Source organism: Ahaetulla prasina, chromosome 4 (genome assembly GCF_028640845.1).
Source record: "Ahaetulla prasina isolate Xishuangbanna chromosome 4, ASM2864084v1, whole genome shotgun sequence".
NCBI lineage: Eukaryota > Metazoa > Chordata > Lepidosauria > Squamata > Colubridae > Ahaetulla > Ahaetulla prasina.
Genome location: NC_080542.1, coordinates 26,554,833 through 26,579,388, shown reverse-complemented (window position 1 = coordinate 26,579,388; position 24,556 = coordinate 26,554,833). Strand labels below are relative to the sequence as shown.

At 39.6% G+C, this 24,556-nt stretch overlaps 2 protein-coding genes across 5 annotated transcripts in view; one reads left to right on the top strand and one right to left on the bottom strand.

The window, feature by feature from the left end:
- The first annotated feature begins 247 nt into the window (after nt 1-247).
- Nucleotides 248-20,381, top strand: CD37 (CD37 molecule). Of its 2 annotated transcripts, XM_058181564.1 has the most exons (10): nt 248-383; nt 4,037-4,112; nt 4,285-4,357; nt 6,054-6,178; nt 7,505-7,579; nt 10,103-10,207; nt 11,647-11,832; nt 13,762-13,845; nt 14,486-14,571; nt 18,862-20,381. In XM_058181564.1, exons 2-10 carry the CDS (start codon nt 4,047-4,049, stop codon nt 18,872-18,874), a joined length of 813 nt encoding a protein of 270 aa, XP_058037547.1. In that variant the 5' UTR covers nt 248-383; nt 4,037-4,046; the 3' UTR covers nt 18,875-20,381. The 2 variants fall into 2 exon arrangements, with proteins under 2 accessions (XP_058037547.1, XP_058037548.1); XM_058181565.1 differs by lacking the exon at nt 14,486-14,571 and having other exon boundaries at nt 18,862-20,375.
- TEAD2 (TEA domain transcription factor 2) overlaps nt 20,204-24,556 on the bottom strand; it is a 32,815-nt gene continuing 28,462 nt past the window's right edge. For all 3 annotated transcript variants that reach the window (XM_058181563.1, XM_058181562.1, XM_058181561.1), the window contains exon 12: nt 20,204-23,104. In XM_058181563.1, the coding sequence (XP_058037546.1) occupies nt 22,991-23,104 (114 nt within the window). In that variant the 3' untranslated portion in view covers nt 20,204-22,990. The remainder of the gene's footprint in view (nt 23,105-24,556) is intronic.

Genomic DNA, 24,556 nt, shown 5'->3' with positions numbered 1-24,556 from the left:
CAGGAAATGAGCGTCATGAAACCATCCCAGGCCCCTGCCAGCCAACCCCCCCAATTCAACAACTTTGTTTCCCTAATGAATGGAAAACCCTTGACAATTACCCAGAAAAAAAATCCGGGGGCGGAGAAAACCGTCTCGAAACTACAAAGCTGCGGATGGAACTTTGGAGTATTAATTATTCATGTTTGAGCCACGCCTACCTGCTTTTACTCTCAACCAATGAAAAACGAGAGAAGGAGGGGGCGCCCTGGAGGGAGGGAGGCAGGGATGGATGAAGTTTGGAACTAGTTCATCAGAAGACAAAAAGAAAAAAAAAGACGATTTGTACTCTGATAGTACAAGTAGTAGCAGAAGCGGGAGCCGAAGCCTGTTTGGCTGATAAGGTAAGTTCAAATGAGCGAGAGGGTTGTAGGGAAGGAAAAAAGCTGTTAGGAACTAGGTTAGGTGAGAAGGGCATTGGGGGGAGGATTGTTGGAGATCTGGTCTAGGAAGTGCTGATTCCCTTCCCCCCCGATGTCTCTATTGATTACAAAGAAGTGAATCACCTTATGAGGAATGCATGCCCATTGTCTGAGTTTGGATGGATATGCAATGTATATGTGTGTGTGAGAGGTTTAGTATGCCAGGGCTGAAAGAGGGCCCTTGGGATGTTGAGCTTAAGGACTGGAGAGTTAGTGAGATCTTTGAGACTAGGATATAGATTCATGGTGGTTTAATGCTAGCTAAATAAACTAAATCTGTCTTTCCCAGCATGAGACCTTTCAGTTGGTTCGACTACACAGTCTATTATGTTTGGGCATCATGGAGGGGAAGCTTTTGTAGAGGGTTAAATGAAGCAGGAGGTGAGTGGTGGGCAGATGAATGCCGTGGTTGAGTGATTTAAAGGTGGTTGTGTGAATTGTTTTTAGAATGAGTAAGATGAGAACAGGAAAGAAAGTACTCCACTGATTGAAAATATGAGACCACACAAAATTGGAAACAAGGCATCTTAGCTGCGTTATTATACTTATGCGTTTGGACAGCCCAGAGAAAAATGTCTTGAATAGTACTGAATAAGGTGGCTTGCAAGAAAGTGAAAACTAGCGTGTGAAAGTCCAACTGCTGCTTCTAAACATGCATGTAGGACAGGAAGCTTGCACACACAATCTCTGGTTCTACTTAATGTAATTATGTGGCGTTACGTAAGTGGCACCAACTGCAAAGACACCACGTGCATAATGAACAGCATTGTCTGAAATGTTTTATATGAATTAGGATGTGAATGAGTGGGGCAAAACACACCTCATGTTTTCAAAGAGACAGGTCAGTGAATCTAAGTATGGATTGTCTTCAATTTTACATTAGAAAATGAAAGGTATAAGTACTGTACAGAAATAATTGTGGTGAACACATGCAAAAAAATAAGCAGGGATTTGCAGCAGAACTGAATACTATATATCTGTTCCATATCTTTTGGGAGAAATGTGCGGGGGAAAAAAGGAAATAACAATTTAATAGTGTAATTGAATATCTTAAAACGGGGATAATCTGTGAAATGCGCAACTTGCATGAGAATAAATGTATGAAGTCTGTTACTTAGCTCATCCGACAGATGTGTATCAGCAAGGAAGCTAAAATGGCACCTCATCAGTTTGTGAAGGAGGGGGGTTGAATCACTTACATCAATACCCCAGGAAGTGAGCCTATCTTTCAGAGAATCTGTGACACACTAACTCTGAAACATAGCACTTCCTCTTCTGCTTCGTTCTGAAGTGTCTTATGAAACTTTTTCAGTAGTAGGAAAATATAATCTATGAGGAAATTACGATGAAAGTTCCCTTAGTTTTCTGAAGTATCATATCTTGCCTACATGTGGTTTTTATCTACCTGTTTTCTAAAGCTTAAATTCTGGGCATGAGACTAATAGCATTCTCCTGATGTTCAGCAATTCCCATCCAGTTTTTCCTATCTCCCAACTCCCCCATATTGTGGACTGTCAATATGCTCAGTTCTCATTGGTTTGGTTTGGTTTGTATTTATTTCTCCCAATTTTTTTAAATAATAAAGTATGCGTAGTTTCTTTTTTAGTTTGTTATTTGAATAAACTGTGGAATTCTGCAATCTTCTGATTTTTTCCCCTCCTTATGCTTATGCACATCCATATGCAAACTTATTAAGAGTTTGATTTTGTTATTTATTGTATACAATCCTGTTGATGAACATGGGAAGAATATAGTTACAAGAACATTTCTAGGCTAGCTTTCATCACTTGGATACATACCATAATATGTCAGAAGGGAAAAACTGGAAAAGAAAGTAAAATCTTCAGCCTTGAAAAAAAGTTGATTAAGCTTTATTAATAAATTAATACAAGCAGTCTTCAAATTACAACAGTTCCTTTAGTGACCATTCAAAGTTACAACGACACTAAAAAATGTGACTTATGACTATTTTTCACACAGTCGTGTCATGGTCATGTGATCAAAATTCAAATGCTTGGCAATTGGTTCATATTTATGACGGTTGCAGTGTTCCAGGGTCACATGATCCCCTTTTGCAAACCTTTTGACAAGCAAAATCAATGGGGAAGCAGATTCATTTAATAACCTAGTTTAACATTTGCAGTGATTCAATTAACAACTGTGACAAAAAATGTCATAAAATGGGGCAAACTCACTTAACAAATTACCTCACTAAGCAACATAAATTTGGGGCTCAATTGTGGTCATAAATCAAGGACTCCCTGTAAAATGGAAAATTATGAGAGTTGAAATTCAACAAGCCAGGAAGATATCTGTTTGAGGAATGCTGTGACATGTCTCTAAATATAATTTAATATCTGTGAAATAACTTTATTCAGATGTTGAGCAATGCCTCATGTTCAGTTCTGATGAATTTTCAGGGTCATCTTCAGGATGTGTATGCTTTTGTGTCAAAAACATACACTTTTTAATGTCTATCACATGATAGATTTTTTATATCTCACGTGAACAATATATATAAAAAAGGGGTGGGTTTTGATCAGTTGCTGTTACCCTTTTGCTGGTATTGACCAACTCTCTAGATGCTCCTGACCATCTAGCACTCCTTCTATACTGAGGTGATCAGAAGGAGGAAAAATAACATTTGCTCTTCAGTAGCAATTTGATAAACCTCAGTATTTCTTAAATCTGGCAATTTTAAGATGTTCCTTGGTTGGGGAATTTTAGGAGTTAAAGTCCAAACAGCTTAAAGTTGCCAATTTTGAAAAACATTCATGTACAGCCATGTTCTGTCATTGCTGCACCTTAAGCTGTATTCAGAGATACAGCTGCAATGTCTTCTTAAAAAAATTTCAAAATTTAACTTAAGGGTGGGGCCTGTTAATCATTTGGAAACAGCTGGCAACTGTCATTGTTATTATCAACAAACTGTGTCTTCCTTGTCAGTGAATAATATTTTCTTACCTTTTTCAAATAATTTCTGGAATCTTGGAATAGTCTTTGGTTTTCTGGAACCAAGTGGGCCATTGCTGTGACCTCACCCTGCAAATTTTGAGGTAGTCCCCTACTTACAACAGTTCATTTAGTGACTATTCAAAGTTACAGTGACACTAAAAAAAGTGACTTGTGACTATTTTTCGCACTTTGACTCTTGCAGCATCCTCATGGTCATGTGTTCAAAATTCAGCTGTTTGGCAACTGACCCCTATTGTTAGCAGTGTTTTGAGATTATCTGATCACCTTTTGTGACCTACTGACAAGCAAACACAATGGGGAAGGCAGATTCACTTAACAAATTGCAGTGATTCACTTAACTGTGACAAGAAAGATCATAAAATAGGGCAAAATTCATTTAACAACTGTTTCACCCAGCAACATAAATTTTGGGCTCAATTGTGATCGTAAGTCAAGGACTACCTGTAAAAGACTAGGCTCCCATTTTTAGAATATTTCTTTTTTTTTCTAATAAAGTCCCTCAGGAGATGGTCTGGATATCACCTACGCTGATGTAGATGGGGCCTGGAAGGGGAATGGCAGAAGTAGAGTAAAACACAATGTTTTTTTCTTTCCAACAGGAAGAAGATAATGTCTCACAAAGGATGTCTCAGTGTTACAAAGTACTTCCTCTTTCTCTTCAACCTTTTCTTTTTTGTGAGTACATGGCTGGGGGCCAGTTGGACAGCTAGCTATAGAATTATTATTTGCAGATAGTTCATGAAGCTGTGTTTATGCAGGGTGGGAAAAGAGGAAAGAATGGCTACTGTACATAATGCATACTTTTTTTAAAAAAATCATATCAAAAATATTTTTTCCCTTTCTTCAGATTCTTGGAAGTCTGGTCTTCAGCTTTGGCTTATGGATACTTTTTGATCAAAATAATTTTGCTTTTACACTTGGTAAGTTGCAGGGGCTCATTCCGACTTTACATAATTGAATTTGAACCTTGTGCTAAACCAGTGTTTCTAAACCTTTTCGCTCTTAGGACATATTTCCATTTTTAAAAATTATGCAAACCACAACAGCCTAGTTTTCACATAATAGAAACTATGTGAAGATGATTTATGAACTATAGTGGCTACATTCATGCATCAGGCTAAACCAAAATTAAACAAAATGGTTTTGTACAATATATCATCAAGCAAATCTGTTCCCCTTAGTATTGTACCCCATCCTCTATTATTTTATTATTTATTATATTTGTATACCGCCCATCTCCCGAAGGACTCAGGGCGGTTCACAGCCAATAAAACAACAGAAAAACATATAATACATATAAAACAGCAAAAAAGAATAGAAAATTAAATTCAATTGATGCCCTAAAACTTTTAAATATAAATTTAAAACCCCATTTAAAACCTACAAGAGCCTTGAACTAAGGGGGAACTGAAAACAGGCCTTCATAAAGGCCACACCCTTTGCTTACCAAATAACATTGCATTGTCAATTTCTTCATCTTTATTTACTTACTTATTTCATATTTCTTATCTCTCCATCTCCCTTAGAGAGGGGCTTCCTTTTCTAAATATTGTAGAGAACTTAGGATCATAATTGGGACTGGAAAAATTCATTGTTAAGTGGTGCAGTCATGTGACCACACTCTTACGACCTCTTTTGCCATCATTATTAAGCAAAGTATCATCCTTGGTTTTTTGTTTTTTTTTAATTAGTTTATAATGCAAAATACAAAAATACAAAAGAAAGTATTGGTAAAATAGGGGAGCGAGAAGAAAAGGGAAGAGTGTAGGGAAAGGGGAAAGAAGGAAGAAAAGGTGTTGACTTCTAACAACCTTTGGTGCTGTAAAATAAGTTACTAGCATCAAACCTCAACTTTTTACTTTTACATATGATGATAGTTTTACATATGATATAGATAGTTCTATAACAACAAATCTATCTGATTGGTAAAACCCAAAATGAAATTTTCATTTTTTCCCACCTCAAGCACAAAGTCCAGAAGCGGTTTCCGTTTAGAAACAAAAGTAATTGTGTTTTTTTTTCTTTAATGAAAGCAGTCAATTTAGCCATCTCTTTTAATTCCCATCAATTTTTGGGATCCTTCCTCCATTGTGGGGATCAACGTGCCCTTCCATTTCTGTGCCTAAAGTAATCTTGCTATCGTCAACATATATAACATCAAAGTTCCAACAATTTTTTCCAACTTTTCTTCCATTAACTATCATGTTTGTTAAGTGAGATGTGTGATCTCCATTTCTGACCATCCCTGCCAGTTTCCCCATTGACTTTGCTTGTCATAAATGGCAGAATGGTGCAACAGTGGTAAATGCATGCCAGTTGTCCAGCACCTGAATTACAATCACATGACCGTGGCAACACTGCAAGGACCAGTCATAAATCATATTTTCAATGCCATTTTGATGTTGAATGATTACTAAATGAATGGTTGTAAGTCACCTGTAGCTCTCTTTCAAAAGACTTATACTTCTTTGGACATAGGCCAGTGAACCAGGCTTGATTCTTCCAAACATTTCTGTCAGTTGAGGAATAGAACCTGCTTCTTATTATTACAGATTTCTTTTCTATCATTTGTACCATTTCAGTTCTTGATTGTTCTGTTTCTTCCTTCTTTCACAGGGTCCTCATATTATGCTCTCAAGATATGGTCCTATGTTTTCTCTAGTGTGGGCATCCTAACAATGTTTTTAGGATTTCTTGGATGCTTGGGCTCTCTCAAGGAAATCAAGTGTATGCTAGGACTTGTAAGTAGTTGCATAGAAGCAGTGGGCCTCGATTCTGCTACTCTCTGAGAAAGGGAAATAACATTTACTGGGTTAAGTCAGATGGGAACATCATGTTGCTCCTGCATCCAAAATGATGCTTCCCCTAAATTAAAAAAAAAAAAAGCATTATAAATTACTTCACCAAATGGAAGAGGTTTTGAAAGATTTTGGTGATCTTTTCAGGAAGATGTTTTGGGATGAAACACTTAAGTTCTATGAAATTGGGTGGGCAGTTTGAGAAGAATATTTTAACCATGTAATGCAGATGTGTGGGGCAGAGTTTAGTGTGGGAAAAGGTTGCCAACTCCTGGATTAAAGCACAATTCTGGAACCTGGGATTTCTCTGGAAACTGGATCTACAGACTAAGACAATGTAGCAGCATGAAAGTGAAAAATTCCCTGCAATTGAAAGATTGCGAAGAATCATTACTGTGGGGTCCTTGTTGCTGTCTGTGCATGGTTGTTTTCTTACAAATATTTCATTGCCAAACTAAGTAACTTAATCAATGACTAATACTGATGATGTTATCTAGTTTGGTAATGAAAGGTCTGCAAGAAAACCACCAAGGTCAGAGAGCAACAGGACCCTACATTCAACCCCAAGCTACAAAAATTCTATTCTGTTGGAATCATTATTGTATAAAAAGCTAATATAATTTTATTTGGAGGGTAGGTATAATTGTGATGACACTTATATGCCATTCAATTACAAGGAGAATTCATGAATACTATATGTGGATATTTCATATTTAATATAACACTGATATATTATACTGATAAAATGATGGTACAGCATTCTAGTTAATTAATGGCTCAGGTGATCCCCCAAGACACAGATAGAAATCCGGTTGTGTACTTTTTAATAATACAACAGAAAAAAGGAAGGAGAACCTGTATAGTGCATGATGTGGTAATTTCCCAAGAGGCTTTTGTAGTGGGAAATGCAGAAAGGTAATTATGCTCTGTCATATTTTCCCTTTGTAGTTATATATTTGGTATTGTGTGATTTAGCTGCAGGTGTCTTTGCAATGTTTATGGCAGTGGTTCTCAGTTTTTAATGATGACCGGTAGATTTTTTAAAATATTGATTACTTGGTGGTCTGGTATAGCATGTGTCTGTATTTTAATAATGTTTATCAAGTATAGGCAAGAATGCAGATTAAAAATAAATTTAGCATGCTTGCTTGCAAGAATCTTGAAGAAATGTTCATGTGAAATGAATGGCTAAGAATGAATGAATGAATGAATAATTGATGCTGTGGTGATGTTGACTGATTTTGCTGGCCTTTCTGTCTCCATCAATAGTATTTTGCCTTCCTACTGCTCCTGTTTCTTGGTCAAGTCACCATTGCAATCTTGATACAAACACACAGCAACACGGTAAGCAGTGAAATAAATCAGAAGATTTCTTATAAGATGATCACCATAATCCTATTTCAACTATGCCTCTTTCTACCTGGAGAACTTTCCCCCCACTTCTCATTCCCTTCTTTTTTTATTTTATTGCTAGTATTTTATCTGGTTTACATCCTGGATAACAGCCTTCCTCAAGAGTATGCCTCTTGATTTCTGAATGGTTCTTGGCATAAACAATGGTCGACATATGCATAGGAATCTAATGTTCTCTAGATCAGGGGTCCCCAATCCCCAGGCCACAGCCTATTGAAAATGGGGCGGTACAAGCGGTGAGTATGTGTGCAGAACCATCCCCTCTTCTTTCATGCGCCACCGCAATCACCGATCTGTAAACCCAGAAAGGATGGGGACTGTTGTTCTAGATCAACTCCCAGAGTTCCTCAGCCAGCTTTGCTGGCTGAGGGACTCTGGGAGTTGAAGTCCACAAGTCTTAAAGGGACCAAGTTTGGACACCCCTGTTCTAGATGTTAAGTCCCACCTAAAGAAAGAAAGAAAGAAAGAAAGAAAGAAAGAAAGAAAGAAAGAAAGAAAGAAAGAAAGAAAGAAAGAAAGAAAGAAAGAACAAAAGATTTGCTGGCAAGAAGAGATTTGAAAAAAAGCATCTGGAGAGAAAGGCATTTCTAGTCTACTTCCCTACTTATACATCCTTATTTTCCATGAATTTCTGTGGGGGAAAAAAATAATGTAGTCCTGCAATGTGATGTGAAACAGAATATTGTGTTCCACCATCTTACACCATCTAGACCAGGGGTATCAAAATGGTGGCCCGCGGGCTGGATGCATCACGCGCAGGCCATGCCCATCCCAGCTCTGCAAAGGGGGAAAATATTGCGTACCATCACGTGACAGCATGAGTTTGACATCCGTGATCTAGATCAAATTCTTTCTCTCTTTTTTATTTTTTCTCTTTCTCTCTTCCTCTTCCCAGAACCCTCACCCCCAAAACCCAACACCCGGGGTGGGGGAGAAATGATAAGGGCCGGTGAAATACAGGAGTCAATTTAGACCCATCATTTCTCTGTCCTTAATGCTTGTGACTGACAGATGTGGGGTGGGGGGTGGGGGAATGAGAGAAGATGTATGGAATGGCTTTATAAAAGAATGAGAGAAAAGATATGTAGACCTTGTCCAGGAGTAAGTGTGATGTTTGTAAATTATGAATGCTTTTTTTTGCCAATCACAAAAACTTCTGCCACTCTTTTTCTTCCAGCTTATTCTGTAGTCTCGCCAAAGTTAGCAGTATCCCTCTCCCGTTCTTTGTGCGGGCTTTGCGTTGTGTGCATGCCTCCTTTCACAGGCATGCACACTGTACGTTAATGCATTTAATAATTGGTTTGGTGCCTTAACAAAAATAATTAAGGCTTGGGGGTTAAAGTCTTGCATAACGCAATGAGTAAGAGAATTAGCTTGCTTTCTGGAAGGGCCGGGATCAGCAACTCTGTAGGGCCTGTTGAGAAGATGGAAAAGATTTGGCTTTGCAGTTGTTGACATCACTGTTCCCCATTGCTGGATTCTCTGGGAAAAGAAAATAAACCTTGCATCCTGTTTGGTTTGAACTCTTTTGTCCAAAGTGCTTGGGCAGAACCTCCCATTCTACTCCAAATATAGGTAGTCCTCGACTTACTGCAGTTCATTTAGTGACCGTTCATAGTTACAATGGCACTGAACAAAGCAACTTACGACTGGTTTTCACACAACCATTGCAGTATCCCCATGGTTATATGACGGAAATTCAGACACTTGGCAATTCATATTTTTGACAGTTATAAGGTCCTGGGATCCCCTTTTGCAACCTTGTAACAAGCAAGGTCAATGGGGAAATTACATTCACTTAACAACAGTGTTGCTAACTTAACATCTGCAGTGATTCACTTAACCGCTATGGCAAGAAAAGTCGTAAAATGGAGCCCAATTCCTTTAACAAATGTCTCACTTAGCCACAGAAATTTTGGGCTCTGTTGCGATACTAAGTCGAAGACCACCTGTAAATATAATCTAGTTTTTATCCCTAGTTGGGTTTTTCAAAGAAGTGGCTATCTGGTTTACTGTGTTCGAACCAGTGGTGAAATCCAAATTTTTTAACTACCGGTTCTGTGGGCATGGCTTGGTGGCCGTAGTGTGTGGCTTGGTGGGCATGGCACAGAAAGCATACTGCAAAAACTCCATTCCCTCTCCACTCCTGGGGGGAAGGATATTGAAAAATCTCCATTCCCTCCCCACTCTGGGGCTAGTCAGAGGTGGTATTTGCCAGTGCGCCGAACTACTTAAAATTTCTGCTGCCGGTTCTCCAGAACCTGTCAGAACCTGCTGGCTTGCACCCCTGGTTTGAACCAAGCCCCATCTATGAATGAAGAATTGTCTCCTCTTCTGCACTCTGGGAGGACTTCAGGAAAAACAGGGTGCTGATCTGTCAGTGATGGACACACCTTTGTTTTTTTTATATGATATAAAGAACCTATGTAAGATTGCTATTCCTCCCACATGCAGATCAGTTCAACAGTGGCTGGACATGTAAAAACCATCATTGCAAGCTATGGAACGAATACAACCCTTTCAGATCATGGTGACAGCTGGGATTTTGTGCAGGAGCAGGTAAGATAACTTCCTGTTAGGACACTTTAGCAGTAATGTTAGTTTTACATCTTTAGTTCCATTGATGCGATTCTTTGGGGCCATATTTGGCATTTCACAGAGAGGCTCATATAATGTGCTAAGCCATAAGGTGGTTTGTTTAGATTTGGCCTAGTGTATTGGGTTGGGCCCAGCCTTATGGCTTGAAAGTCAAGATATATGAATTCTATAAATTCTGGTTGATTGACATGATTAAAGGCATGTTATTTATTTATTTATTTATTTATTTACATTTATATCCCGCCCTTCTCTGAAGACTCAGGGCGGCTTACACTATGTTAGCAATAGTCGTCATTCATTTGCATATTATATACAACGTCAGCTTATTGCCCCCAACAATCTGGGTCCTCATTTTACCTACCTTATAAAGGATGGAAGGCTGAGTCAACCTTGGGCCTGGTGGGACTTGAACTTGCAGTAATTGCAAGCAGCTGTGTTTAAGAACAGGCTGTCTTACAGCCTGAGCCACCCACGGCCCCATGTTGGATGAGTACAGCCATAGAGTCGACCTAACAACTCAACTTAGTTCGTTCATCAGGTATGGCTATGATGCCGTATTTACTATTATTCATTGCATATATATGCAGTGCCGTGGTGGCACAATGGTTAAAATGTAGTATTGCAGACTAATTCAGCTCACTTGCCAGGTGTTCAATCCTCTGATTCAAGGTTGACTCAGCTTACATTCTTCTGAGGTGAGTAAAATGAGGACCTAGATTGTTGGGGGCAATATGCTGACTCTGTAAACTGTTTAGAGAAGGCTGTAAAGCACTGTGAAGTGGTAGATAAGTCTAAGTGCTATTCAGGGGTGGGTTCTGCTTACCTTTACTACCGGTTCACAATGGGATCGTAGAAGCTTTTGAGCATGCGCAGATGGTCTATGATGACACCTGGGTGAGTGGACGGAACCTGCCCTTGGTTTTACTACTGGTTCACAAGAACCAGACCGGCAACCCCACCACTGGTGCTACTACTAAACAGCCTGCTTTTCCACCATATTGGAGCTCAAATTGGCATAGAAAAGAACAAGTGTTCTCAACCTTGGCAACTTAAAGATCTGTGGACTTCAACTCCCAGAAAGCCCCAGCGAGCGTCTTATCATTTAAGAGTTCTGGGAGTTGAACTCCACACATCTTCAAGTTGTCAAGGTTGGGAAACATTGGATAAGAGATTTTATGGAGTCTCCCATTTAGGCATGGACCATGCTCATATCTGCTTAGTTTCAGCAAAGTTGTGCCAACCTTGTGCTGGATCTTTTCCTCTGGTAGTTTTTTTTCTGTTGCAGGATAAAAAGCAATGACTTTCTTAAAATGGACGATTCCAATACCCAGACAGGAAAGTTTTGTCTCTCCAACCATCTTCTCTTTCTCACTGTCTTCAATCTCCTCACTTTTTCTTAGTTCCAATGCTGTGGCTGGACAGGCTGGGCAGACTGGATGGAAAACAGCAGAGTCAGAAATGCCTCAAATAAAGAGTACCCCTGCTCCTGTCGTAACACCTCTGCTCTGCACTCAGCCAACAACAGAACAACTGCCAAGCCGGCCGCCTTTTGCCAAGCAGAGGCACAGTTGCTAATCAACAATAGAGTGAGTAGCCCACACATTGTTCTTGAGCTGGGGGTTTGCACACAGTGCAGTCCAGCTCCTTTGGTACTTGTGGTGATAGTTGTGTTTCTCTGTTGGCATAAAACAGTTTTTAAAAACTTGACCCAAATCCTGCAGGGAAAAAAGTCAAATTCTCTATGCCCACCAATATTTGTATCCAAAATGTTTAGGCAATTGTTTAAAAGGGAGCAGGGAGGTATACAAGCGATTGTATGACAGTGTCTGAAAAGATTGCCAGTTCTTGCTCATCGGGAAGAGGGAGAATTTGGGCACAAAATATCAAGCTTGCCATGTTCGTTCTCCGGTTTAGTTTCTGAAAAGAGATGACTTACGACATGGGTCCCCAACCCCTGGTCCGTGGACCAGCACTGGGTCATGGCATGCCAGAAACCGGGTCATGCAAACAAGTGAAGCCCCATCTGTGGGATTCAGGTAGTGTGAGAAATCATGACCTCTCAGGTCCACGGAAAAAACTGTCTCCATGGAAGTGGTCCCTGGTGCCCAAAAGTTTGGGGGCCACTGACTTAAGAGACAATTGGGTATGGCAGATTTTTGTAAAATAAAAAAAGAAATACATAGGAAGTAAAGTGTATATGGAACAACTTATTCCAATGCATTTAGGGGATGCCAAATTGAGGGAACTTGTAATAGATCTTGTAGGGCCCTCAACCAAAAAAGGGGAATACATTTTGACTGGTTGACTCCAATTTTGAGATGGCCAAACTCCTTGCCAACTGACTTGTTTAAAAGTAAGCATAGAAAACATGGTAAGTAAGAAGAACAAAACTAATCTAAATTAAAAGATGCTTCCAACCATCTTCTCCTAAGGTCCTGGTGAACATCCAGGTTTTTAGTAATTTCTGGAACATCATAACAGCTTTTGCCCAATTTGACACTTTCTATGCAGGTGATTGATTTGATTGTAGCAGAAAATGGGAATGTTCAGAAGGAAAAAAACATTTTTTTCCCCCTGTCCTATCCACTTTTTTTCATGCATTGATTTCTACATTACTGTGCCCTTGTGCCTCGTCTTACTTTTTCCAACTATTAACCTATTTGCAAAAAACAATTGTACAGAAGAGGATTACATACTATTTTGGGGGCCATAATTGGTGTATCCTTTTGATGGAAGTATTTATTTCTGAGTAGCATGCATCTCTGTTTACAAAAATGGTATAATAAAAGGAGAGGCAGTTGCATGTGATTATAATAACGTTATTTAAAAAAAAACAAGACTACTGAGAACAAAGCATCTAGGCACAGCCCAGAATGGGGGTTCTAGCTTATAATGAAAGCCAAGTCTTACAGCTCCCCTAAGCCATAACAGGATAGGGCTAATTAGATCTCGGGGTTAGGTTATTCCAAAGAAGAATGGATGCAATAGAGAGCACTCTGCATCTTGGGCTTTGTAAACAGCCTCTTTAAGGGAAAGGGCTTGGAGTGAATCTCCCCTTAATCTGTTTGGATGGACATAAACTACTGGGGCAAGTTGGTCTTGTAAATATGTAGGCCCTTAGCCATAGAGGTATTGATTTCAGCCTCTTTCTGCTGAGTCCTTAAAATGAACCGCCAGTCGGTGTGGGAGTGATGAAAGGAAATAGGTATTCATACATTGCAAAAGTAATTTGTGGGACTCAACACTTCCTGATATGGAGAAGGACAGTGTCATGGATGTTTCTGAACGTTAGTAAGCCAGGTTCTAAAAGGAAAGGACTAGAAAAGGCAAGGTTAGGGCCAGAGTGCAGAAACCAAAGGTGGAGTTTTCTTTTCTTATTTTTTGGGTGAGTTTTTTGGCTGTATCTGACGGGCTGCAATGTGGGAGCGAGTGAGGTGTGCCTTATAATTGATCTGACAAGGGTCCTTGGAATTCCATCTGATGCTTCTTTTTAATCTACCTTTGTCTATTTTCAGGGCTGCAGGGACAGTGTCCAAGCCTGGCTGAACAACAACATCATCAGCATTGTAGGGATCTGCCTTGGGATTGCTCTCCTAGAGGTAAGCGCTCCTGAATGACAGCTGGGTACAGCTACATTTCTACCAATGGTGCTGAAATAATACAGGGAGGGGCAAATATTGATAAGGTTTGGAGACCTCCCAAAATCATTACAAAATCATTCAAGTTTATATCAACCTTGCGTGGCATTTATTTTCAGGACTGTCCAAAGACATTTTGTAATAATCACAATCTTTTTTCCCACCAACCCCAATTAAATCAAGGCATGTAGCACTGAAGGACAGTTGGGCCTTTTATGCAGAAACTCCCATACAGCCCTCTGGAATATTAAGCTAAATATTTAAGTATTTGATGCTGTTTCATGGCATTCAGTTTTGAGTGTTTTGAGATCTATTTTTTTTAAAGTGTCCAATGGTCCCAGCTCCTTAGGTAGTTTGCTGTTTGATGATGGAATGAGCCATACCTGGTTTCCTTCTGCCCGGCTAAAATGCTGTTATATTTCTGCTGTCAGTGCTGTTATTCAAATCATGTATTGCCCAGTGTTGCCCCTACCAGTCTACTCATTTGGAGCAGTAGGCATTGCTCATAGGCAACAGAAATGTTTATATGTGCTTGATTGTAAGTGCATTACGTGATAAAGAATTGAGGTCTTTATTTCTCCATCCTGGATCTTTCTTGTAGTTACTGCAGCTGCTGTGCATGTTGCTGGTCACTGCATTAGAACACAAGGACCTGCATAGTGGTGGCTCCCAGGAGATCCCTAACAGGTGGCTAAAGGGAGTGCATAGATGTTTCCAGATTTCTGCCATGCCTTATTATTTGTGTCTCCCTGTGTTGGGAAGGATGTGTTATTTCTTCTCTGTGCATGTCCTGTGACCTGTGTGATTCATGAGTGCAGTGCAGGCTGATTTTTCTTGGGTGGAAGCATTGGCCAGAAAAGCTGCTGTCATCCCCAAATGCCATGGTGCCATGCTTGTATATTTGCAAGGAAGATGCTCAGCAAGACCTGTGAATTCACCTAGGCCAGGGGTGTCAAACTCAAGGCCTGCAGGCCAGATTCAGCCTGTGGGGTACTTAAATCTGGCCCGCGGAGCCAGCCTGAAAATAGCAAAGGACCAACCCACGGTGCCTCTGGCAGCCAAAACAAGGTGTGGGGGAGGCTCTGCATGCTTCCCCCCCCCTGTGCCATGTTTTGGCTGTCAGGGTGCTGCAGGAGGCGTCCGCCCCATCTCCTCTCCCCAACAAGCTGGCCCACGGAGGAGAACTACAGTGCTGATCCGGCCCTCGAAGAAATCCAATTTTTTTTAAAAAGAAATTTTATTTTTCCACAACAAAAAGAAAAAAAAAACATTCACATCAAACAATTTCAATATGCTGAAGGGGTGCTTACATATCTTCTTCTCAAGATAAACATCTCTTTCATAAATATATCTTTGTTTTTCTAACATATTTTCCCATCTAGCCAGTTATAGAATAAATCCCATATTTTTTAATATTGCTTGTCTTCTTGATCTCTAATTTCAACTGTCAATTTATTCATCTCTGCATAGTCCATCATCTTCCTAATTATTTCATCTTGCAAAGGTAATTTCTCATTTTTTGAATTTTTGGCAAACACAATCCTGGCTGCTGTAATAATATTCACAATCAAATATTTTACATCTCTAGTGTATATCTCAGGAATAATTCCCAACAGAAAGACTTCTGGATTAAAGTCTATGTGTTTTTTAATCATTTTCTCCAACCACATCTGTATCTTAGTCCAATATCTTTTTGCTTCAACGCAAGTCCACCACATATTTATTTATTTATTTAATTTATTTAATTAGATTTTTAATACCGCCCTTCTCCCAAGGGACTCAGAGCGGTTTACAGCCGGATAAAAACAAGCAACAATATAAATACAAGATAAAATACTATTTAAAAAACTTATTCAATTTGGCTCTAATTAAGATAAATTTAAAACAATAAAACCCATTAAAATTAAAACTATAAAATCTAAAATCCTATGCCAGTCCTGCACGAATGAACAAATATGTTTTCAGCTCGCGGCGAAAGGTTCGAAAGTCAGGAAGTTGGCGAAGTCCTGTGGGAAGTTCATTCCAGAGGGTAGGAGCCCCCACAGAGAAGGCCCTACATATGATAGTATGATCCAGGTGCCTGATGACACTTCAAAGAAATCCAGTTTTGACACCCCTGACCTAGGCAGTTTTTTCCATCTGGTGTTCTTCACATTTGCTGGATTATAATATAGAATAGTGTAGTAATTTTAGAAGTATGATTTAGGCCAGAAAGACTTGGGAGCCGTGGTGGTGCACTGGTTAGAATGTAGTATTGCAGGCTAATTCTGCTGACTGCCAGGGTTCGATTCTGACTGGCTCAAGGCTGACTCAGCCTTCCATCCTTCTGAGGTGGGTAAAATGAGGACCCAGATTGTTGGGGGCAATATGCTGACTCTGTAAATAGTTGAGAGGGCTATAAAGCACCATGAAGCAGTATAGAAGTCTTAGGTGCTATTGATAGTCCAACTGTGTAGTTTATTGACTAATGTTGGGCCATTCACTCTTACAGCCGAAACTTAGAGAACTCGTTATTCGTTAACATAAAAGGAGACCCTGTGTGGAGCTGCCTTGAACTCTCACACAAACAATGCAAGAGAGAACAATTCCCATCACTCGAAGACAGCATAGCCAATGGTTGCTGAAGATGCTAGCCAACGTAGTCCAACACAACTAGAGGAGGCAACAAATAGCTTTCTCTGTGAGCATGTGTGGCAATTACTTTTCTGGGACTCTGTTGTTCTTCTTGCTGACTTTCTGAATTGGCTGGAAAACAATAGATTGTGTGTGTGTGTAGGTTAAAAGTAGTTTGCTTTGGAAGATTACAAATGATTATGTTACTTCCATTTTTTTAAAGAAAAGCAAACAGCTGTTTGTGCTGTTCTATAAAGTTTTTAATGAATTGGCATATATCCTAAGGGCCTGGATTTTAAAGGAAGAGATAGAAGAGGAACAAAGTGTTTTTCTGGTATTTCCCAGTGAGAATCACATAGATTTGGAAAACCCATGAAATTAATCTATTTTCTGATACAGATCTAAATTTAGAAATCAGAGATGCTTACAGTTCTTTTTCCAAGTCCCCATAATGAATTCTGCTTCTTTCATTATTCCTCCTGTCTTCACATTGAATGCCATCCAAGAAGAGCTTTTAACCTTTGGGCCTTTTGGGGTAAGCCCTGCCTGTCGTTGCAGCCCAAACAACTAGCTATTCCAGAGTGCTTTCGATATGCTGTCTGCTGGGTATATGCATATACCTGCTGTGTTTCTCAACACCTACACACACTATTCTTGGCATAGGTCTCGGCATGTCTGAAAAGGTGATATGTTGATTTGCTTCCCAAAGTAATGCATGAGCCCCGGGTTATGTTTGTACTGCTCCTTAATTCTCCCTCATTTCTGAAACCTTTTTCCATGAGGGTGAAGGTTTGTTCTCCGAGCTTGTGGGTTGGTTTCTGAACGTTTCATTACCAGACTAGGTAACATCTTCCGCAGAGTTTAGGAAATGTCATTGTCAGTATTCTTCTTGTTTATAAGGGCTTTCTGTGGTCCGTAGGTCTTGTAATGGGTCAGGTGTGGGTCAGGTTTCAATCATCAGTGAGAGACTTTTGACAGGTCTTGTGATGGGGAGGCTACATCAGGTCAGGTTCATTGGGAGGTATGGTGGGTGGCTTGCATGGGTTAGTTGAGGGTCGGTGCTGTCTCTGGTAGGGTATGCGGTTGAATTGGATTCTGAAGGTTTCGTAGGCTGGTTGTAGGTCCATGTGTCTGTTGATGGAATTGCTTGTGGAGTGTCAGGCTTCGTTGAACTCACGAGCATGGCGGGTGGTAACATAGCCAATTTTTCTGTTGCTCCAATTGAACTGGTACTGTTTGGTGTCGGTGTGGGTAGAGATTAAGATTGTTTTCCCACAAGCTTGGAGAATGAATCTTCACCTTCATCCTAACCCTGAACTACAGATATTTGTCACTATTGGAAACCTCTTTCCATTTTTATAATCACTTAACTTATTTCACACATCTGCTGCACAGGGACATCTACCTGGAGTTTTGGCAAGGTAATTCATTCCAAGGCATTGTCAGGCCTGAATGTTCCTTTAGTACAAATGTGTCAATGTCCACAATGCTTTGTTTTCCCCACCTTATTCCTCCTTTGCAGGTTAATGTCTTGCTTGCATCTTGTGCTGTTGCAAAAAAACGCTTTGCTGGCTCCCCCAGGACTAAAATGAAGCATATCTTGCCAGGGGGCCCAAGAACTACAGGGGCTGCATGAGCACCAATAAGGAGAATTGGAGAGGGAAAATATAGCAGAGAACAAAAAAACCAAAACTGTAAGATGCTACAGGGCAGACTCACCCCTTTTTAAGTGTTAATAGTCATCTTTCTTCCTTTCAGCAAGATATATTCTATGAGCCATTCTGATCTCCGTAGCTTCTTTCCATCTTGTAGTATTTACTTTCCCTATAGTGGATTATATTTCAAGAATTCCACAGTCAGCCTGATCATTGCTGATCTATGTGTCTGGAGAGCACCTGGATAAGGAAAGGGCTTCAAGGATAATCGGGATTGTAGTTCAGCACACATGAAAGACACCTGGTTGGGTTCAGTAAGGATTCAGAGATAGCTACTATATTCATGAGTTGTAATTTCAGGGCTTAGGTCTAGACGCGGAGTGAGCAATGATGGCTTCTTTACAACTTATGGACTTCAGCTTCTGGCTGGCCTCAAGAATTCTGGGAATTGAAGTTCACAAGTTGTGAAGGGGCCATACCAGTATCCCACCTTCCCAGTGCACTGGATTTCCAACGACCTGAAATCTCAAGCAGAAATACTGGAGGCTGAACTCCAACACATTTGAAGGCCATGAGATCAAATTGAGAATCTTATTTAAGCTCATTTTTAAGTGGATTTACAGACTATCCCAAACACGGAGTTTAGCTTTTCTTATGATAGATGTGTGATTGCTGTTTCTTTTACTAAAATCTCTCTTTTTTCCCATAGCTCTTCCTCATGATGGTATCGATGTTTCTGTGTAGAACCATTGGCCCCAACTATGACAAGCTTGCTCGTTATTCCTAGCAAAGAAACTTTTTGGGGAAACGGCATCGAAGAACATTGAGTCTTATTCAGACATTCAACCAGGGTTTTAAAACAGTATATTGTAGGGCTGCGGTTGTGTTCAGCAAGTTTACTATCTAACTTTCTTGTCCTAATTGATCCAGTCTTGGAAACTGAGATGAAACTTTCAAGAATCAGAGCAACCAATAAGAAAACAGAGTACTATGAAACAGGTTTTTATCTTCACTTAGCTAAAGATAATTCAGCTTTCCAAAACTTATAGCCGTATCGGCTTTTGGCTTTACAGTAAATCCCTACGATAAGATAGAGTTCTATATTTTTATATTGCATTGTCCCAGAATGCATAGATTTCAACAGCCAAATCCTGATCTACTTTTGCATGAGGAGAACTACTTAACCATAAACCACTTATTGTTAGGACCCATCAAATACACCCTTTGAAAAATTATTTGTTAAAAGTGTATACATATTATACATTCAACACTGTCCCCAAATCCTTTGATACAGCTATTTTAGACCTAAAGCTAAAAAAATTTACTTTTTTTAAAAAGTGAAATTCGCAGCATCTTATTTAGTAAACAGTTCAGCTGTGAATTAAGTGTGGTGTTGACCCACCTGATTGGACCAAGAATTTTTGTATCATTTCTGCTACCATTGAGGTATGATCTATCTAGCCAGACTTCAAGCATTCTCAACCATATATAAGATATAAGCAAACCTGAAAGTTGTATATTTTATGCTACTCTTGGCATGTACTTAGTATTTAGTCTTTTATACCGCAATCTTGTCTTGATTTCATTGAATTAACCTATGTTGAACACAGCTCAGTTAAGAAGGCTGCATTTTTCCCTTATGTTTGGACTAAACTGTTCCATCACCAGCCTTTTCCTCTTGGATAAAAGGCATGAGGAACCTGAAATCCATCTGATATTGTTCACTGGTGGCTCCTAATTGTCCCAGCCTTACCACTGGGTAAGGAATGTTGAATGACAAGTTCCACAGCACTGAATCCACAAATGTTTGGAGCTCATGACCCCACTAGCTAGTTCAGAGGCAGGATATACCTGATCTGGAATGAAGAGGTCTGTTTGCACTGGGAATGCATTGACATAGCCATTAACACTTCTGTGGATTTTTGGAAGGTGCCTTTTTACTGCCCCAGCAGGTATAAACGAAGACAACACCTTATTTTTGAACCCCAATAATTGGACATAGTTTTGTGTTACGCCGTGCACACTTACAACCCCGTGCAGAGCAGATGAGAAAATCTTTCTCTTTTTTTTGCTTTTTTTTTGTGGTATTTATATATTCAGCATGATTGTTTAAAACAGAAGTATAAAGGGGGAAATACTTTGAGGAAGAGGATGCAGGTGGAATGAGGTACATGTATAATTTCACCTCCTTTCTCAGTTTACTGTGGTTTTTTCTTGGCAGAATTAGGCTTTTTAAAATTTTTATTTTACAAATAAAAATGATCCATAAACAGTTGTGTTTGATTCTTTGAACTTGGATGTAAAATAGCTTTTAGCTACAAGTAGTTCTCGACTTCTTACAACAGTTCATTTAGTGACTGTTCAAGTTACAATGGTACCGAAAAAGTGACTTTTTTCACACTTACAACTGTTACATTGATCATACGGTTTACATTCAGATGCTTGGCAACTGACAAACATTTATGATGGTTGCAGCGTTCCGGGTCAGGTGATATCTTCTGCGACCTTCTGATAAGCAAAATCAGTGGAGAAGCTAGATTCACTTAGCAACCGTGTTACTAATTTAACAACTGCAGTGATTCACTTAACAAATGTGGCGAGAAAAGTCATAAATTGGGACAAAACTCAGTAATTGTTTCACTTAGCAGTATAAATTTTGGGCTCAATTATGGTCGTAAATTGAGGACTATTTGTATTTGTGATGAATATCTGTAGCAAGGGTGGAGGTTCGTTCTCCGAGATTTGTGGGTTGGTTTCCAAATGTTTCGTTGCCAGGCTAGGTAACATCTTCAGTGGAATTTAGGGAAGTTATTTAGCTGTTCCTCCAAAAGAACAGATGTACTATTGATAGGATCCCTTGTACAAGAGCAAGCAAGCAGAATAAAATGCTTGGCTCCTGGTCAATTCTAAGCCACGAGCCTTATTCCAGTTGATCAGTCAGTGTTAATTGGCTGGTTTTGAGCCATAAAGGAGGGTTCTGAGATGTAACAGATCTCTGTTCAATGAATCTGGCTTTCCCACTAACTTTGCTTGACAGAATGTTGCAAAAGGTGATTACATGACCCCAGGACACTGCAACTGTCATAAATATGAACCAATTGCCCAGCACCCAAGTTTTGATCACGTGACCATGGCAATGCTACAACAGTCATGTGAAAAATGGTCATAATTCACTTTTTTCAGTTCTGTTGTAACTTCAAATAGTCATTAAATGAATTGTAAGTTGAGAATTACCTGTATATCGTCCCCCTTTCCTGCCAAAGAGGAACAGACAGAAGCACCTGTGAATGCCAAAAAGATGGTAATCATGAACATACATTTAGCCAGATAAGGCTTATTCAGATTGAACATATAACAAAGCTCAGTTTACTTTTATATTTTTGTTTCATTTAAGAGTGGGATTATGCGTGGAATAGAACAAGTTGGTAATTCCGATTCTCGAGAGCTAAAAACATAATTTCATTCTCCAAAATTTGGGACGGCTATTTTTTTAAAATGCCTCCTTAGATATAAAATTAAGGCAGCAGAAGCCAAGAGAAAGAGGGCTATTTCTATTTCTGTTTCCAATGGTTAATGCTCTTGCTGATCTTTAGTTACTCATATGAGTAATATTAAAATGCCTCCGACCTGTACTTCAAAGATACATAGCTGACTACATGATCTCATGCTCATTGTGTAAATGAAGCCTGAGTTTTGCAAGGTAATACCTTCCTACAGTGTGAATTGTTCTCTAGTTTTGAAATGGTACCAACTCCTAGGCAGCAAAGGAAAAATTAGACAACTGAGTCAAGAATTTTCCTAAGCAAGATGGTTAAATAGTGACGTCCAATTTTGCAATTTTTTTTTGCCATGGCTGTTAAGTGAATCGTTAAGCGAATCTGTCTTTCCCCATTGACTTTGCTTGTTGGAAACCAGCTGGGAAGGTCGCAAATGGCCATCACCTGACTCCCAAATCCTAAAACCCTCATAAATATATGCTGGTCGCCAACCACCCAAATTTTGATCATGAACATGTGGGTGCTGTGATGTTGGGAGTGGTTGTAAGTCACTTTTGAGTGCTATTGTTAACTTCAAAAGGTCACTAAATGAGTAATTTTAAGTCGAGGACAGTACTCCACAAAGGAGATTAATTCAATACAGGACAAGAATTCAAATTTGATTTAAAACTTGTATTAAACAATATCATTACTGCCACTGTATATAATGGTCTTCAGCTTGAGTCACATTAAACCATAGAGTTTGTGGTGGACTCTTAAAAGGATCTGGGGAAACCTGTGAATCGAAAGCCATCAGGTTATGCATTCCTGATATAAACCTTTCCCTAGAGTCTGACATGATAAGTGTAGGAATGGATTCACTCTTAAGCAGTTTGTGAGAATTAAGTTATAATGTAGATAAAAGTCTGACTGTCATACAAAACAGGAGTGCTAAGAAATACTGTTTCTTCTTACAATGGAGTGTTAAATCCCAAGAAGCAAAGACATGGGACAATGTTCTCCCAGGAGATTTAGAAGGATACGGAGCTGAGATTAACTAGTGTCCTCAACATGCCCGAGATGATTTGACCAAAAGAGTATTCTCCCAGAAGTACACCTGTTCAAAGGACCATCCCACCTGTAAGATGGTCTACTGAGCATTGGGCTCAAGCCTTTTAAAGGTTTAGGTCTAAAGCTTGGTTTTGTGAGAAAAACCAAGAGAGAAAAGAGAGAAAAATATCTGTTAGTAAACTTGTAAAAAGTTGGTATGAATGGGGTCAGCAATTTTTCAGCCATCAGTTCTGCCATCTAGTATGATGTGGAGATAAGAGGAAGATGGCTGGGGTTGATTTGTTGAGCATCTCAGTCTCGGCCCAGCTGATAGATGTGATGCTGTGATCCCCATTCCCTTGCAGAAACTTCAAACACAAAGGCCACACACAGTAGCAATTCCTGAGTTTCTTGATCCCGCAAAACCTGTTTGGAAACGAGAACAACAGCTTTTAATGGCAGAGTTCCCTACTTGGTTCATGAAACAAACCAACCCATAATACAGAGCAGATGATTTAACCTCCTAACCCCCTTTCCAGGGAAACTAATACAATATAAAAAGTACAGGTGGTCCTTGACTTACAGCCATTTGACTGTTTGAAGTTACGATGGCACTGAAAAAAATGACTTATGACCAGTTTTCACACTTACGACCATTGCAGCATCTGCATGGTCAGCTGATAAAAATTTGGGTACTTGACAACTGGCATGTATTTATGAGAGTTGCATTGTCCCAGGATCATGTGATCACCTTTTGTAACCTTCTTAGATAGCTTCCGACAAGCAAAGTCAGTGGGGGAAAATCAGATTTGCTTAGTGACTGCATAATTCTCTTAACTATGGTAAAACCGATTGTAAAATAGAGCGAATGTCACTTACCAGCTGCCTTGCTATACAACAAAAATATTAGGCTTAGTTGTGGTCACAAGTTGAGGACCACCTGTAATGTCAAGGCTTCCAGTGTCTCCCCAGCCATCTTTTATGGTAGGGAGTAGCCATTGATTAGCCTCTACTTGATTATGGGGGTGCTCTAGACATCATATTCTTTCCTCACTGGTTGATGAATTGTAGCATTCCACTACAGGCAGTCCTTAACTTACGACCACAATTGAGTCTAAAATTTATGTTGCTTCATGGGACATTAAGTGAGTATCGTACCATTTTGTGACCTTTCCAGCAATAGGACTAAGTGAATTCTTACAGTTGTTAAGTTAGTAATACAGCTGTGAAGTGACTCTGGCTTCCCCTTTGACTTTGCTTGTCAGAAGGTCACAAAAAGGGGATCACATGACACCAGGATATTGCAACCGTCATAAATATGAACCAGTTGTCAACCGGCCATATTTTGATCACATCACCCACGGGGATGCTGCAACGGTCTTAAGTGTGAAAAATGGTCACAAGTCACTTTTTTCAATACTGTTGTAATTTTTAATGGTCACTAAATGGACAGCTGTAAATTGAGGACAACCTGTAGTACTACCTCATACAGGACTACCTGTACAAGACAATTGAATCTAAGTGTATTACACGTATCTATGACCATTCTAGAGGACAGACTTTGGGATCACTCACTGTCTCCTAGATGGTTTCAGGTGGTTCCTGGCGGAGTCACCAACATCAAAATAAAATATATTTAAAACGGACAATTTAACATCTCAACGTTTCCAAATCCCACTGAATCTAGAGCGTACAGAAGGTGTATCTTGCATGTTACTTGATCTTGTGATTTCAATTTATAAAAGAATAGCTATTAATATAAATTAGTAATCCTGCAGGCATCCCTGGGAGCATCATGTTGCTGAATCTTGGCTTATGCAACAGTTGTCTCAGAAACACTTTCAATGATGATGGAGAAAGTCATATAAAAAAAGGTTG

Coding starts and splice junctions, on each gene's coding strand:
- CD37 (XM_058181564.1), top strand. CDS start 4,047: ATGTCTCACAAAGGATGTCTCAGTGTTACAAAGTACTTCCTCTTTCTC. Junction 4,358..6,053: donor TAATTTTGCTTTTACACTTG/GTAAGTTGCAGG, acceptor CTTCTTTCACAG/GGTCCTCATATTATGCTCTC. Junction 11,833..13,761: donor AGTTGCTAATCAACAATAGA/GTGAGTAGCCCA, acceptor GTCTATTTTCAG/GGCTGCAGGGACAGTGTCCA.